Source organism: Manis javanica, chromosome 5 (assembly GCF_040802235.1).
Source record: "Manis javanica isolate MJ-LG chromosome 5, MJ_LKY, whole genome shotgun sequence".
NCBI lineage: Eukaryota > Metazoa > Chordata > Mammalia > Pholidota > Manidae > Manis > Manis javanica.
This window is the reverse complement of record NC_133160.1, coordinates 33,902,935-33,918,775: the sequence shown is the minus strand read 5'-3', so window position 1 is coordinate 33,918,775 and position 15,841 is coordinate 33,902,935. Positions and strand designations below refer to the sequence as shown.

Here is a 15,841-nt window from a genome sequence, read left to right as displayed (position 1 = left end):
TTTGAGCTCATACACAGGTCATTGGAATCAGTCCTATTGTTAGAAACAAAATGCCACAAAGTGACTATGTGTTATAAATGGCTCCCGTGGCATTACGGCATGCAGGGCACCTAGGCCATAACTGTGACCTGAGACACAGAAGCTGGAGTCACAAAGAAAAGGCAGAGTGTAACCTGTGCTCTCAAAAACATGTATTCATTCAGCAAGTTCTTTGGGAAAACAACAAAAAATTCTTGTATATTATATATATATTAGAGAGAGAGAGAGAGAGAGATTTATATAATATAATAATTACATAAATAATTATTTATATAAACATATAAATTACTATACATAAATTATACAAATATATAAGATATATATTTATATAAATACAAAATAAGAATGAGTCAATAGTTACTCTAATGAACTAAAAGAAGTTACACAATATTTCCAAAGTGCCTGATATGGAAGCCTCAAATATTGTGCTTAATTAATTTTCCAATATTTCCTGGAATAAATAAAATTTAAACAAGATATTTTAATATTTGTAAGCTATATGAATGTCCTTACAGTTTTCAACATCTTTCTCTTCCTATTTTTATAAATAAATTATCAGTGATACTAAACCCCCGATGCCATCACTGATAACATTATCATTTCCATTACTTCTGCTCATAAGCAGGTAGCAAATTGGGATTTGAGTAAGAACTCATTCCGAGTTGCACTGCCTGGCTGAACACATATCAGCTACTGGAATGCATTAGAATTCATCTTACTGAGGATTTGTCTTAATGGCATAGTAAAGAATCTTTTTGTGATAAAAGATGGTATATGAGCTGTAAAGACTTTCATTAAAAGCAGAAAGGACTGCCTGAGAAGTCACTGCATTCATGACACTATATACAATTTTGGTAACATTTCTGGTAATTTCTCTGTTTTAGGTGGCATGAAGGTCTTACATTCTATAGCTAAAATGTTCATCACATACTCAAAGAAAAATGGTTGTGAAATGTAATATAATTAGCAAAAGAAAACAAAAACTAGGAAGCATATTAGGGCTTAATATTATCAGTATTGGGACTCTAGAAAATCATATTACTCAAATGATGTAATATCAAGGAAAGGCACAAAATTATTTTCAGACCATTTGATTCCAATGTCTTAGGCGACAGCTGACAAAAGCACAACTCAAACTAGCTTGTAAATAAAAGCATTTACCAAGGACACTGGGTATTTCATGTAATGGAAGGAAAAATTGGACAATCTGCAGCAAAAAAAAATGTATGTATAGTAGAAAATCATCAGGACACTGGGGCCTGAATGCCAGGGGACTTTCTTCATTGCTTTTCCACTGCTCTCTCCTCCTGCAAGCATCACTTCTTTTACCTCCTGACTGGCTTCTTTCCCACGGCCACCAACTGTTCTAAGAGTTGTCACAGGTGGTACCTCCTCCCACTGGACAGAATCTGAGTGATCGCACTTTCAGTATGTCCATGAGAACCAAGTCATTGGAACTGGGGGACAAGCAATGAGCAGAAGGATGGAAGAGACTAGAACACACTGTATCTCTCTCTTCATTGGAGTACCATGGAAAAACAGGCGCAAGAAAAGGATGGGTGTTTTTCTATGATTTGTGTGAGATCTCTGCATCCCATTCTTTTTATAAAATAGGCAATCCGTAGTTTTTGGCTTGACTACAAGAAAGAATGAATGTGTAGATGAAAGAGAAGTTCACCATGCTTTATCATTTATGCTTATTGAAATTAGTTTTTATGTTTTCTTCCTTGTTCTAAGTACTGAATCACCATTCTTGCCTGCAGGGTTTTGCATACTCACTTTACTCATTTCCTATTGTAATTTAAACTATGCTGGAATAGGTTATAAGAACTTGGGGTCTCATGTGTAACTGACAGAGCTGAGGGGTTCTTCAATTAATAAAGTGCAGAAGCTTCAGTACTGGGGCATCGGGCGTCTATGTCGGCTTCACAGACATGCTTTATGCTTGGGGCTATATTCTGAAGAACTGTTGTCCCATTATCTTTCCCTAGATAGGTGAAGCACTGCTGTACCAAGTGGTATCCTGATGGTCTAGGGAAGAGTTCCCAGTGCATATGATGTGGATATATCCACATCTTGAGAGTCAGTAAGCCTAGTATATTCATAGTCCTCTTCCACCCTTTTGACATTTCTCTGCCCACTGGTAAAAGTTTAAAGTGGTAAAATCAAGTTAAAATAAAGAGAATTCTTCAAAGGAAAAAAAATTTTTTTTTTAATCCCAAAGAGCACCATCTATAGCACAGAATGAAAGAAAAAGGAAGATCTTGCTTTGGCTCAGTTTTCATGATATGGGAAGTTTTCAGCTATATCATTGTGAGTCCTAGACGTATTTTGAGCCTTCCCCTCTTCAGCTAGTTTCCTGAGTCACTGCTCATTTGTACAACTGAGAAAATGTCAATCAAGCACCAAGACATGTAACCCCTAAAGTTCCATTTCCATGACTTTCATGTCAATCCACCATCTTCTTGAAATTTCTTTCCAAAAGCCTCATGTCACTGATGAAAACACTTTCTATTAAGTCTTCTATGCCTAGCAGTATCCCTGTTAATTATTACTTTGGTTGAATCTGCTGGACTGCTGTGTACTATAGACAATACATATATGTAAGCAGGGTTTATTGGAAGAGAGCAAATGAAAAAAGATTTTTAAAGAAAGCAGCCTCAGGGAATTTCTTCAGTAAGATGTATGTCAAGCGGAAAAAGAGGAGCAATCACAATTTCTTGGGAGTTTGGTGGTGCTGCTTATCCCTTAAATGAAATCTGTTTGACAAAATTAAAACTGCATTCCTTGAAAACTGATTAGTAAATTATTCAAACGTATTTCCTCATTAACTTGTAACAGCATAGGGGAGTACTGCTAAATTATAGTTTTCTCATTTGGAAGTCAGTTTGTTTTAAATATTTTAATTATACCCCCTTTTTATTTTAAACCTTTTTTGCAAGCTAGATGGTTTCCTGTTAAATGAAGGGGTATTTGGCCCTTTGTAAGCAGCTCTCTCTTGTTAGTCTGTCTTCTGCTATGAGAATGATTCTTTGCCCTTGGCCTGATTGCCTCACCTTTGGTCATTTCCCACTGCCTGTGGAGACTACAAGGAAGGGTGCATCTTAGGCATACAATTTGTGCTTGTCTTCTAATTCAAAATTCAAATACTGTTATTATTGAATGGCTCTTACTGACTCTCATATTTTTTATGCTTTTGCTAGTTTATTTAAAAATATACATAATTGGATTTCAGAACTCCCCTCCACCACTCCTCAGCCTGTGGGACCCACTGCTAAATGCTACCTAATATCCATTTTCTCCTTCTCTCCTAATTGAAACCTGAAACTTCTCTGGTCCACAACCTATAATTGAAAAATCGACATTTTCCAACTTCTCCAGCAGGTCAGGTATAAATGTGACACATGGCGAGTCACATGTTAGCAGATGTCTGCTGAGGGGTTCTGGGAATATGTGGCTTCCTGGTGTAGGGGCTCCTTTCTTTTTGATGTTAGGAATACACATGAAATGGCTGGAGCTGCAGGGCCATCTTGATCTATGAGTAAAAGGCCATAAGAATCACAGGGTCTCAGCCTTGTTATCCTTAAGCCACTGAGTCAATGCCAGAAACTACCTCTACCTTCAGGTTGCCTATGGCAGCAGAAAAAACAAAAGCAAAATCCTTTATTTATCTAAGCTACTGTTTGGCTTGTTTTTCTATTACTCAAGGTCAAATATAGGCCCTGATTGATAGAATCATTGTGGACAAGATTTTCTTTAACTTGTCCAATATTCATTGGTCTCATAAAATGGAAGTAATAAAAGGACTTACATAGCAGGATTCTTGTAAGAATTGAGTGAGACAGTTCATGTTAAATACTTAGACTAGTAACAGTCACAACAAATGTGTAGTGAGAGGTAAAAATCCAAAAATTTATGATTTATCCAAGAAATGCATAGTTTTTCAAAATTCATCTCTAAGGGTTATTAAAAAGGCAATGCTTGCTTGTGGCTCTTTTACCTGGTTCTGCTTCGTGGTAACTATTTTCAGTATTTCTATTTCTAAGGTTCTGGGGGTTACTTCCACATTTCTAAGCAAAGTATTTGTAATGCTCTTCCCTCCTTTGTTGATTGATTTTAGAATTTAACTGTTGATACTTATGAGACTTTAAATCTGTTATTCCATCTCCCATTTGCCATTCCTCTTGGTTGAATTGTATCACTACTGTTCTTTTTTCCCTGTTACCTCTACAACCTCAAGCAACATACTTAAGCCATTTCTTAATCTACCAATCAAGGATGGTACCACTTAACTTATTTAGGGGAAGGAGATATTTCCTTGCCAATCTTTGTATTTCCAAGTCTTGTTAGCTTAAATTTACTTTTTAAATGGTCACCGTTGAAATGTTTTTATCTTGTTCAGTATCCATAATAGACTTCAATTACCTGCACATAAGCTGATTCTAAAAGTTTAAGACCATAACAATAAAAATGTACATGATTATGAAAGTGAAAATAAAATTTTCTGCAGGGCCATATGTTAAGCTCTCATTATCTTACTTGCTACAATTCCAGCACCATGAACCCACATGACCTTCAAAAGGGAAAAGGCCTCACACTGAGATAATATGCGTCCTTTTCTGGCTGCTTCTCCAGTTGCTGAAAATTCTGCATTCTCTTAGCAAAGATTTTCTTTGGATAATACATTTCTTATATATTTATCCCTTCTTTCTTAATTATCTTTTCTGGAGAAGAACTTCAAGCCCTTTTCATTGATTTTATTTATTAAATGTCAGGGAGCGGAGGGGCAGACAGTTTTGTCCATATTCCTTCAATACCTTTACCTTGCCTTTGGTTTTACCCCCAATCCTTATTTCATATTCTGCTGGGCTGGTAGTATTCAAGTCCGGATACTCTCTCAATCGCTTCTGCATGGCTCAGTAACTTACTTGGCTGCGGATCTCTGTGTGACCTGGACTGGTTTTCTCCACCCTGTTTCATCAGGCACTGACTTCTCTCTATTTTCATCTCTCACCAACTTACTGAAATTTATCATCTCCTAGTGTCCTAACTCATTCTCTTCATCATTGGGTACTTATGTGTTCCTTTAAAATCATTTCCACAGTACCCTGAGAAAAGAGGTCACACCTGTTCATTCTGTCATTTGGGGGTGATAGTATTTTTAATTTTATGTCTAAAACCAAATTTCTAATTTCCCCTTCCTAATTGGCTCTCTGTCTCAAATAAATACAATTTTACGAAGCCCTGAGATCATCCTTAGCACACCCCCACCCCCATGCCATGTGTCTCATCCATCAGCAAGTATCTTTTGGCTTTATATTCAAAAGATATCCAGAACCCAACTATTTCTCACCACCTTTACCCCAAGCACTCTCTTCTCCCTCTTTCTGCTTCTGCACCCCTACCATAGCTTTTCAACAGAGCAGCCAGGGCAGTTCTGCCAAAATACATCACATCAAATCAATCCCTTGCTCAAAATGATGCAACAGTTACCCATGTCACTGGGAGTAAAGCCATACTACTACAGTGGCCACCCACCATTATTTGGGTGGCCCTTCATCCAGTCCTCCACCCCTCTGACTCATTTCTCATTGCCCTCCTTCTTGCTCATCACTCCCTTTCAGCCTCCTGCCACTCCTCCAACATGCTGAATACACACCTGTCTCAGGTACACACCTGCTCCACGTGTCTCCTCCACGATAGCCACTTGACTCGCTCCATCATTTCCAAGGTGTTCTTCAAAAGTCGTCTCAGTGTGACCTTATCTGGCCAATTTATTTAAAACCGAAATATCCCCCCCACCACCATTTCTAATCCTCCTTCTCTGTATTTCTCCTTACCTGTCATTACCTTATTCATTTTGTTTATTGTCCACATATGCCCACCGTTATGGACATAGTCCTTTTGTCTATTTAGTTTATCCCCATCATTCAAAATCATACCTAGTACACAGTAGGCAATTAAGTATTTGTCATAAATGAATTAAAATTACTGTATAGCCATTAGGAAAATTATTGACAATGTCTTACAAAAATTTTTTATTCCTGGGGCAGCTTATTCATTGGGAGCATCTGATGCTTTGGGAACATAAAGATGACAACTGACATTAATGCAGAAGAAACAGATCAACTCGCTAGTCTCAAAGGAGCACAGATATTTTTCCCCAATAATTAAACAAGGGGAACACAATTTCTTAGAGCTCTTCTTCCTTCCAAAAGTTCATGGTGGTTTTTTTAAAAGTATCCATGTGCCTGCTTCAAGGCAAGATACACAGATAATACACCAGGGTTACCAGCTGCTGGGCTCAGAAGACACAGGAACAGGTGGAAGCAGCTCTGTCTGCGTTACAGGGTGGATGGAAGGAAAGAGGAGATGCTGCTGTTTAGTTTTCTGTCTTCCCTTCCTAAGGAAAATCTGGTCAGACTAGCAGCAGCCCACAGTATGAAATCATGATCACGTCTAGGTCTCAGGATATATATTTTCCTTTTAGTTTCGCCTTAATTTACGTGGCACCATGAACAGTGCCTGGATCAAAAGAAGCTCTTGTTTAAGGAATGTAGAGAAGGCACTGGCAGACAGAGGGCAGGGGCAGTTCCTTTCACAATCACAAATAGCCACTGCTGGTTCTTCTCTGGGTGTAAGAAGGGGGTTAGCATCCGGGTTACCTTTTGCTCCCCTCTGTATAATGAATGTCTCTCTTCTGACTTTTGAACTTTTCATCTTTTTATGGATATTCCAGATGGTGACATTTTTACAATTTTAAAGTTTAATATGTGCATCCTTTATCTGCCCCACACTCATCCAAAACTCAAGTGCAGAATGTGAGGCAAATCTCATTTTCCCACGAAGCCTACCAGTAACTGCAAAATTCCAAGACTAATAGTGCAGTGTATTGACTTGGTAAGAATTTGGCACTTATTTATGATCGGGTGGGGCACTACCCTAAAATGATATAGGCATATTTTGTTAATACAAAGTCAGGAATACCAGTGAATGGAGAACTCATAAAACACAATAACCAACAGGGATAAATCTTCACATTTGTAAATAGCAATCATTTTGGCACATCTAGTTTACATTCAAAGAGATCACACACAGTTTTCCATTATGTCCCCAAATATATTGTTAAAAACAATACATGGTATCTTATTCTATTTTTCCTTATCATTTTTGTTTAAAGAAAAGTTACACTTATAGCCATTGCACATACACCATAAATTGGTCCTAAGTTCAAAAAGGAAAATAGATAAATTGCATATTTTGTAATGAATATGTAGGGTTTGAAAATTCTTGTTTCAATGTATATTTCCTGTAATAAAAAGAAATACAAGACTTTCATGTCTTTTGAGGTCAGTTTTAAATATACTATTAATTTGGAGGTAGGCTAAGAAAATCCCCCAAGTTTTTGATGCATCAAGTTCTGTATCAGGAATGGCCAGAATTGGCTGTGGCAGGTCCCTTCACTGGTCTCTCTTTCTCTTCTCTTTTCCAATTACTTTTGTAGACTATAATTTCATTTTCTCAGAAAAGCTCTTTCTCTGTGGTACCGTCTGTCATCTTCTTCATGTCAAAGGCCTCAACTATTTGGCCAGTTGAAGCTTTTTTTCATTTTTTTGAGAAATCATGTGGTAAGTGAAGGCTGGGGAAGGCGAGCGAGTGACAATGACTGTTGGTAGAAACAAGGTTGGGTTTGGGAAAGATTAAGAAGACAGAAGCCACTGTTGTCAGTGGCGCCCCTGTTCTCCTACCGAGAATCCTGGCAAACTGTGGAGAGAGATCTGTGCTGGGAAGAAGCTGCCTGGAGCAGCCACCTCAGGGGCCTCAATTTCTCCAATACTAAAAATGAGATGATTAAAGTACATGATGTCCAAAGTCCCCATGGCTTAACATTTATCGTGATCTATCAGTTATTTTCAAGGACTCAAAAGCCCCTCTCTCCTTCTTTATCTCCCTATTTTCTTTCTTCCCCAAATACACATTTACTGAACACTTACTACACACTAAGCACTAAATTAGATCCTAGAAACAAAGAAAAGACTAAGCTACTGTTTCTGACTTCAAGCAGCTCACAAATCCAGGATATGGTGTGAGACACATAGACAGACAATTACAGTGTAATAAATGTGATAGAAAATATATACACAGTGTTCATCAAAGAGCAGAAGAGGAAGTAATCAGTTACTCCTGAGAATCATGGGATGGAGGGGGAGATGAGAGATGGATGAGTTGTATTTAAGCTAAGTCTCTAAAGAGGCTTGGAAATTCTCCTGGTAGACATAAATGATGAAGGGAAGTTTGGGCAAGCACACAATTCTGAAGGTATGAAAATCCAAAGCATAAAGGCAGAAAGAATCACAGCTAGTTAGGAGCTGCAGAGACAGAAGGTGCAACGGTCCAAGTGCGGAGTCATGAGCTCCTGAAGATAGGGCCATGTTTGTTTTGCTCACTGATGAATCCCCAATGTGCAGCTAGGTACCTGGCACATACAAGGTTCTCAGTAAATATCTGCTCACTAAATGAATGAATGAATAAAATAGCCAGGAAGCTTCATTTTGTAGATAATAGGTAATGAAAAAGATTTTAAGCATGAACAGGTTTGAGGATTTTCTTTCAAAAGATTATTCTTAGGCAGATGGACATGTAGAGCTGAAGAACAAAGAGAGGATTCTAGGAAAGCAGACAGAAGTACACTACAGAAGAGCTCTGTCAAGAATTTGAATAAGATGACGGGGATGGGGAAAGGGATGTTAGAGCTAATTAGGAAATTCAGAGAGCTTGCAAGTCACCTGGATGGTGGGCAAGCCTCTGGTATGGATAAAGTAAGGACAATTTCCAGGAAATCTTTGATCACATCTTCAAAATGAGTGAACTGGATTCTCTATGACCCTTATAGTTGCTGATGTGGTAGTGGTTCCCTAAAAAAATCTAAAATAACAGCCAATCAAGGTTGATGTGCTGTTTATAGAACATATTTCTGGAGAGCTCATTTATTCTTCATTGACTTCAAAATGTAACAGCATACAGAGATCCTCTATCAGACATTTTTTTGCATGTGTGAATTAACATTAAAAACCAACTGGCTCAATCAGTTTGGGAAATTGGCCATATCTATCCAAGCTGAACATACGAAGATCTATGATCAGCCATTATATACCTCACAAAAAGTCATATGTTTGTAGCAACACTATTTGTACTAGCCTTAAACTGGAAACTGCCTGAGTGTCCATCAACTATAGAACAGATAAACAAGTTACGGCATTCTTTTTGGTAAAGAGAATGATCAAACCATAACTACATGCAAAATACATCAGAATCTCATAAATATAAGGTTGAGTAATAGAAGTCAGACCAAAAAGGAAAGCAGATTGTATGATTCCATTTACAGAAATTTTAAGAACAGGTAAAACTAATCTATAAAATCGGAGGTCAAATAGGAGTGTGTTAGAAGGACAGACACCTAGATGTTGGTGGTGGTCTGTTTCCTGATCTGGGTGCTATTTACATGGGTGTGTTCTCTTTTTTTAAATGGGTGTGTTCTCTTGTCAAAAAATCCATTGAGTTATACAGTTATAATCTATGTACTTTTCTGTGTATATTGTATGTCAATCAAAAGTTTAAAAAAAATCTGGCTGAGTTCCTGCTAGTAGCATGATTAAACAAGAAAAATGGATTTGTTTATTTAGTTTTTCATATTTAAAAATGCTTAGGAGAATTCAGTGTATAAAGAAGGATCGAAGCATCTGTCAATCCTTGTGCAGAGAAGTGAACACAAGGTTTCCCTGGCATGACTCTGCCATCAAGCATCTCAGTCTTAACCCCAGGGGATCCTTGCTCTTCTATTCCATCACATCTTAATATGCATATGTATGTGTATGTATATGTTTAGACCCCTTCTCATCTCTTATACACCTCTACCACGGTCCATGTCCCTAGCAGCTCACTGAAAATGTTTCCAGTTTCCTAAGTAGTCTTCCTGCTTCCATGATTGTTTCTACTCCTGTGTTAAGTCAGACCATGTCCACCCTCTGCTCAAAACCCTCCACTGGCTTCCATCTCCCTTACAATAAAAACCAAAGTCCTTCAAAAACTTGCACCACAATATAAGAAATCAACTCTGTTGCCTTTGCTTTGAGGGCACCTCCAGCTTTGCCTGAGTCATGTAGCCTGGAGTGGAGGGCTGCTGGGAACTAACAGTGGGAGAGGAAAGGGAAGGATGGTGATGTCCACTTCCACAACTGCCCTGTGGCTCCCGGGAGAGGTCAGGGCATCCTGGGATGAGGACTGAAGTCCAGGAGTCCCAAGGGAAGTAGATGTGGATGTGCCCATGGTCCCCCAGGGAGCAGGAGAGGCTGGGAGAAGTATGAGACTCAGAGGGTCAGTGTAACACCGAACACCTATTTCGCAGGTACATTACAGGGAGGGGGCCTTTGAGGGAGCAGGGGAAGCTGATCTGTAGGGTACAGGGTTGGGAAATCATGTTGTGTAACACAAAGTATGACAGTTGTTGAATTGCAAGAGATACCATGTTTTAAGTCCAACTTCAGAAAGGAAAAATGAAAGACACAGTTTTCTTCCCAATCTATCTTAAAAGGAGTCAATGGTCTTCAAAAATAATAAAAACTTCAATTTCAATGTTATATGTAAGAAAGAAAACATTCAAATCTGGAAAAATACATTTAAGAAAGTTTAAGTCCTGGTTGTGATTAAAATTTTTTAGTTGATCAATGAGGTTTCTCAGAAATCTATGATATTGTTGCAATTAAGCAAATTCCTTCAGACTTTTTCTTTCTCTGAGCACCCCATAACTAAATAACCCACTTGTCCCTTCATTCCCTCTTCCTGCTTTATTCTTCCCCACAAGTCTTCATCTCAATATAGTACATTTACATAATAATTGTGATCTATCTGTTTATTTCCCCTACAATGCTGGCTCTCAGCTGTCTGGAATGCTGGGTCCCTAACACTGGAATTGCAGCTGACACAGACAAGGTGTTTGACAAATGTGTGCTGAATGAGTGAACAAACCAGAATCCCTTTGTAAATAATTTCTTCTTGGAAACTTTTGACTTTCAAAGAGGCTCAGGCATTCTACATAATGAGAGAATGTTTTCTTTGGTGTTGGCACTACAGAAGGAATCATGTACACTGGCCCTGGAGATTAAATAGGAGGTATGATGTTATGAGACAATACTGATAATTAGAGGGATGCAATGTAAATTTTCAGAATAAAATGGTGTTTACAAATCTTAACCGTCTGCCTGAGCAATTTCAGTGGAGGGAAAAAATACCCTACAGAATATCACAGCCAGGGAATGTAAACATATGCTGTAGCTTCATTAATTATACCAGGAGCAACAAGTAACTGCTGGAAAATGTCTATAGATGCAGTCCTGATGGAGAATAATAGGGCTCAGAAATCAAAATCCTTAAAGAAAATGAGTGGGTAGGAGCCCCAGAGAGGAGGAAATTGAATATGTTTTAAACATAATTGCAAAAAGGTTTAATGCATATAAGATAGGCAGAATGTAAAAGCTTTCTTGAAAGTCACTGTCGTTTATTGCATGCTTTTAATTGAGAGTTAATGAATCTCATGAATTGCTTATATTTTAGGCTGAATATGGCTGCATTTGGGGGAAGACATTTAAAAAATATTTTGTAAATATTTAGTGTGTTTATCTACATTGATCCATCCATTCAACCATCCATCCACATTCTGGGAAGGGATGAATATATAATTCAACATATTACCAACAGATACCAGAATAAGAACTATTGCTAGGTGAGTACATTGCTGCTGTGCAGACAATGCTTCATTCAGGTGAAATCTCTCCCAGCGTTGTATTACAGAAGTAATGGGTAACTTAGTTCTTAAAGAAAGAAAATAGATTAGGTTTGTGACACAGTCTTGGGGAGTAGTTTCTAAAGTAGTTTCTAAATCCTTTAAAGTGTTAAAACCGGTTGGCATTTTATTCATTCCCTGTAAGAACTGAAGTAGATGTTATGTAAATGTTGGGAATAAATCTCTACCATAATCACTAAAGGATTAGAGGTCTGGTCAGTACATCTGGTGAAGCTCAGAAAACTGTCAGGGCACTGAGGATTTAAAATTTAAAGATCATAATGTCCTGGCTCAACTTAAGCACATAGTTGTGATCCCTGTATGAGATGCTTTGGAAGGGCACAGGTATGATATACAGATGTCACAGTATTTTGTGGTGCATATTCTCAACTCTTGAAGGAAACCAGAGGAAGGTTGAGGATCATCACTAGTATCTTATAAAGTATAAACATGCATAAAGAAAGCTCTTTGTCCAATGTGTTCATTCCAGTGCTCTTTCTGTGGCAACTGGACATTTCTAGAAAGAGCATCAAAGTTGAGTCCAGGATTCCCAGACATTCACAGCTTCTTGTTTGGTATGTCCTATCCGTATCCTAGTTATTTCTGTATTCATCTAAAAGGCCCACCACCGTGGTAGACCAGCAACTACTTAATGGAAAGGCCATGTCTAATTCATCTTTCTAGTCCATAGTTGGATAAATAGTATTTGTTGTTATTATTCAAATTTTTAATATAAAAATTCATATTTTTCTTTCTCATACTAATCGAGCAGCTACTATGTGCACAGTAGTGGCCTAGGTGCTCTGCAGCATATAGAGTTAAAAAAGTATGGAAGATGTCTGTCTTCCAGGCTAAAGTCAGAAAGGAGATGGAAGTGGAGAGGGGCATGGGTGAGGCTAAGGCAGAACGAGTTGGGATGAGACATTAAGGTGAAATGAAATGTGGTTTTATCTATATTTTCTTTTGGAAAGAAATTATATCAAATGCTTTAGTCCTAATGAAAACATCTTCATAAATCTTAGTAGATGCCATTATTTGGAAGTGTTTGAATTATACTTTTCCATGGCAGCTGAATTATTTTTAGATGGAGTTTTAACACATTTAAAAAAACTCAGTCTTTCACAAGCATCAGTACAATATCATAAGGATTCGGATAGAAGTGGCAAGCATCTTCAATCCACCATACCTTGGGCACTTCTTCTTGGAAAGCCACGAGATTCAAATGGGAGATGTTAACCAAATCAGGCCCATACACCACCGTTATCATGCGATGCTCCAGGCGCCCGATGTTCCCCACATCCAACAGCTCACGTAATTTGGGGTCCTGGATGAAAAATGTTGAAAAACATTAGTCTATAACTAGAGATTCCAACACAGTAGCACAATTTCAAAAAAATTAGAGCTAGGAAGCTCTCAAAACAAAGTTGCCTTTGTTTCTAGAAAATGGAAGGAGTTGAAGCTCCTAGTCCCTGATGGGTCAAGAGAGGTGAAGTGAACTGAAGTGATTTGCCCAGAGGTTGTGGAGAGACAATTTCTGACTCAAGACGTACGTTCCTGATGGCATTATAGTAAGTTAAATAAGTCAGACAGAGAAAGACAAACACTGTATGATATCACTTATATGTGGAATCTGAGAAAGCTGAACTCACAAAAACTGAGAGTAAGATGACAGGTACCTGGGACTCAGGGTTGGGGTAAATAGGGAGATTTGGGTCAAAGAGGGCAAACTTCCAGACATAAGATGCATAAAGTTCTAAGGGTCTAATGTACAGCAGAGTGATTACAGGTAAAAAGATTATTATATATTTAAAAGATGCCGAGAGAATAGATCTTAAATATTCTCACCACAAAAAAGAAATGGTAATTATGCAATCTGATTGGAGGTGTTAGCTAATGCTATAATGGTGCTCATTATATGTATGTGTATCAAATCATCACATTATATGCCTTTAACTTACACAATATGATATGTTAATTATATCTCAACAAGTCTGGAAAAAATATAAGACTTATGGTCTTCAGTCAAGAACTCTTTGTACCATATTGTCATTTAGGAACACATTTTTGTGTCACAATTCTCCTTTCATTTTTTCCAATCATTCTGTGAATCACATATTAAAATGCAAAATCTCACCCCCCTCCTCAATTCATGACATATTAAGACAAAGAAGGTGATGCTTGTAGAATCAAAACATGATAATGCCATCTAGGGCTGGGGCAGAAACATAGCTGACGGGCCTAGTGTGGATCTTCTCCAATATTGAGCGCTGATGTAAAGGACAGCATGTTGGAGTGAGCAAAATGCCATGAATATGTGGATTTCAGTTCTGTCCACAGAGAGCACTTCCGCAGTCTTTTCAGAGCAGGTTGCATTGTTTGAGACATCCTAAGTGAGGATTCCTTGAAGAGAGAGTCCTGCTAGGAAAAGGTTTCTAAACCTTCCAAATTCAAAGTTACGACCTAAAATAGAGCTCAGTCAGCTTGGCTGAGTTTATTTTCCTCTCATAAGACAGGCCTTGGAGTAACTGAAAGGTCCATGCAGAAAGTCACCATCTAATCAATCACTTAGCAAATTTGCAGCCCACTTCTGAGCAGGAAATAAACTTGCATTCTTATTTATTTAGCTAAATGTTGGACCTATGGGGACAGTTTAGGCTAGTTATTCTGATCTCTCTCCTAAAGTTTTTATATACAGCATTTTTACAAAAAAAGAGTAAATTTCAAAAAAGGAAAAAAAATCCTTTCCAGCTGAGTTATTTGACTTAGTGCCATTAATTCTCTCTTTACTTAATACAGCTTTCTCCTTTGTTTGGACACATAAAGAGGAACATTTTCAGGTAAGTTATGAAGAGAGAAAATCCCATTTCAAAGGTGTGCCCAATATAACAGGCACCTGAGCTTGGCTAACAAGTTGAGAATTTAGCAAGTACATTAGGCCTCTGAGAAAGATGAAATGCTAATCACAAAACATCAATTTGCATGACCTAGAAAAGGAGAGAACTGAAGTAAAAATTGAGTAAACAATAAAAGTATAAAAGGGAAAATTTCAGCATTCTTGCATTCTCGAAAGATTAAAGGAGAATGCGTGGGAAGAATGGACTTTTTGTGAAGGCTAATTAATGATACCAGCTGTTGGGTGAGGATGAATTGCATCATAGTTTTAAACACTGTTGGGTTAAGGTTTTAAGTGAAAATGGTCAGTATTTTTTTTGTATAATTGAAAGAGAAAAATAATCTTTAGTAACCACCTGAAACTTGTAATTATAAATCACAGATTTTAAATCAATGACTGTACAGTCCATCAGTATCTTCTACAGTATTTAATTGTAAAATATTTGCAAATGAATGGGCTATTTTGGACCCTTCTTTCCTTTCAATGGGAGCTACAAACTCACCCTTGGACATGTTTCTCTCCCAAGCGTTTTCTGTTCAGTCTGTACTACTTTACTGCCTAATTCTTATGTCTATTCAAAACACTTTGCCCACTTACTAAATAGTTGATTGATTAAAGCATGCCAACTCTCAGAATTGCAGGGGTTGGTGTGTGGCTCAGAGAGGTCACTTGCACTGTCCTTGAGCTGTAGGAACTCCAGGCAAGTGGAAAGCATTCAGATGAGGTGGCCAGATTAGAAAGCATTTCTGGAATAATGCTTCTGGAGTTCTCACTGTGCCTAACAATATCGATAAGTATAGTCAGCAGGAATTTATAAGATAACCAACTCTTTGTGGCATCCCCGTAAAAGTTTTCCCATCGCTGTTTACATATATTTTAAAAAACTATTGGCTCTTATGTAATCATAAATTTGTAATGAAGTATTTAGAGGTGATGTCTGGGAAAGGGAGGGTAAAGCAGTAGCAAAAGGATGATGGTGACTGAATCGGAGGGGTATTTGAGAATTCTCATATAAGTCTCTCAGAGAACTTCTGAGGTGACTAACATCTGTACATTCAATTAAAAAACAT

General features: G+C 37.8%; 1 protein-coding gene across 9 annotated transcripts in view; it reads right to left on the bottom strand.

Moving 5' to 3' along the window:
• Window positions 1-15,841, bottom strand: part of PLCB1 (phospholipase C beta 1) — a 670,724-nt gene that overhangs the window by 218,859 nt on the left and 436,024 nt on the right. For all 9 annotated transcript variants that reach the window (XM_073236918.1, XM_073236919.1, XM_073236920.1 and 6 more), the window contains one exon: window positions 13,065-13,202. In XM_073236918.1, coding sequence (XP_073093019.1) covers window positions 13,065-13,202 — 138 coding nt within the window. The remainder of the gene's footprint in view (window positions 1-13,064; window positions 13,203-15,841) is intronic.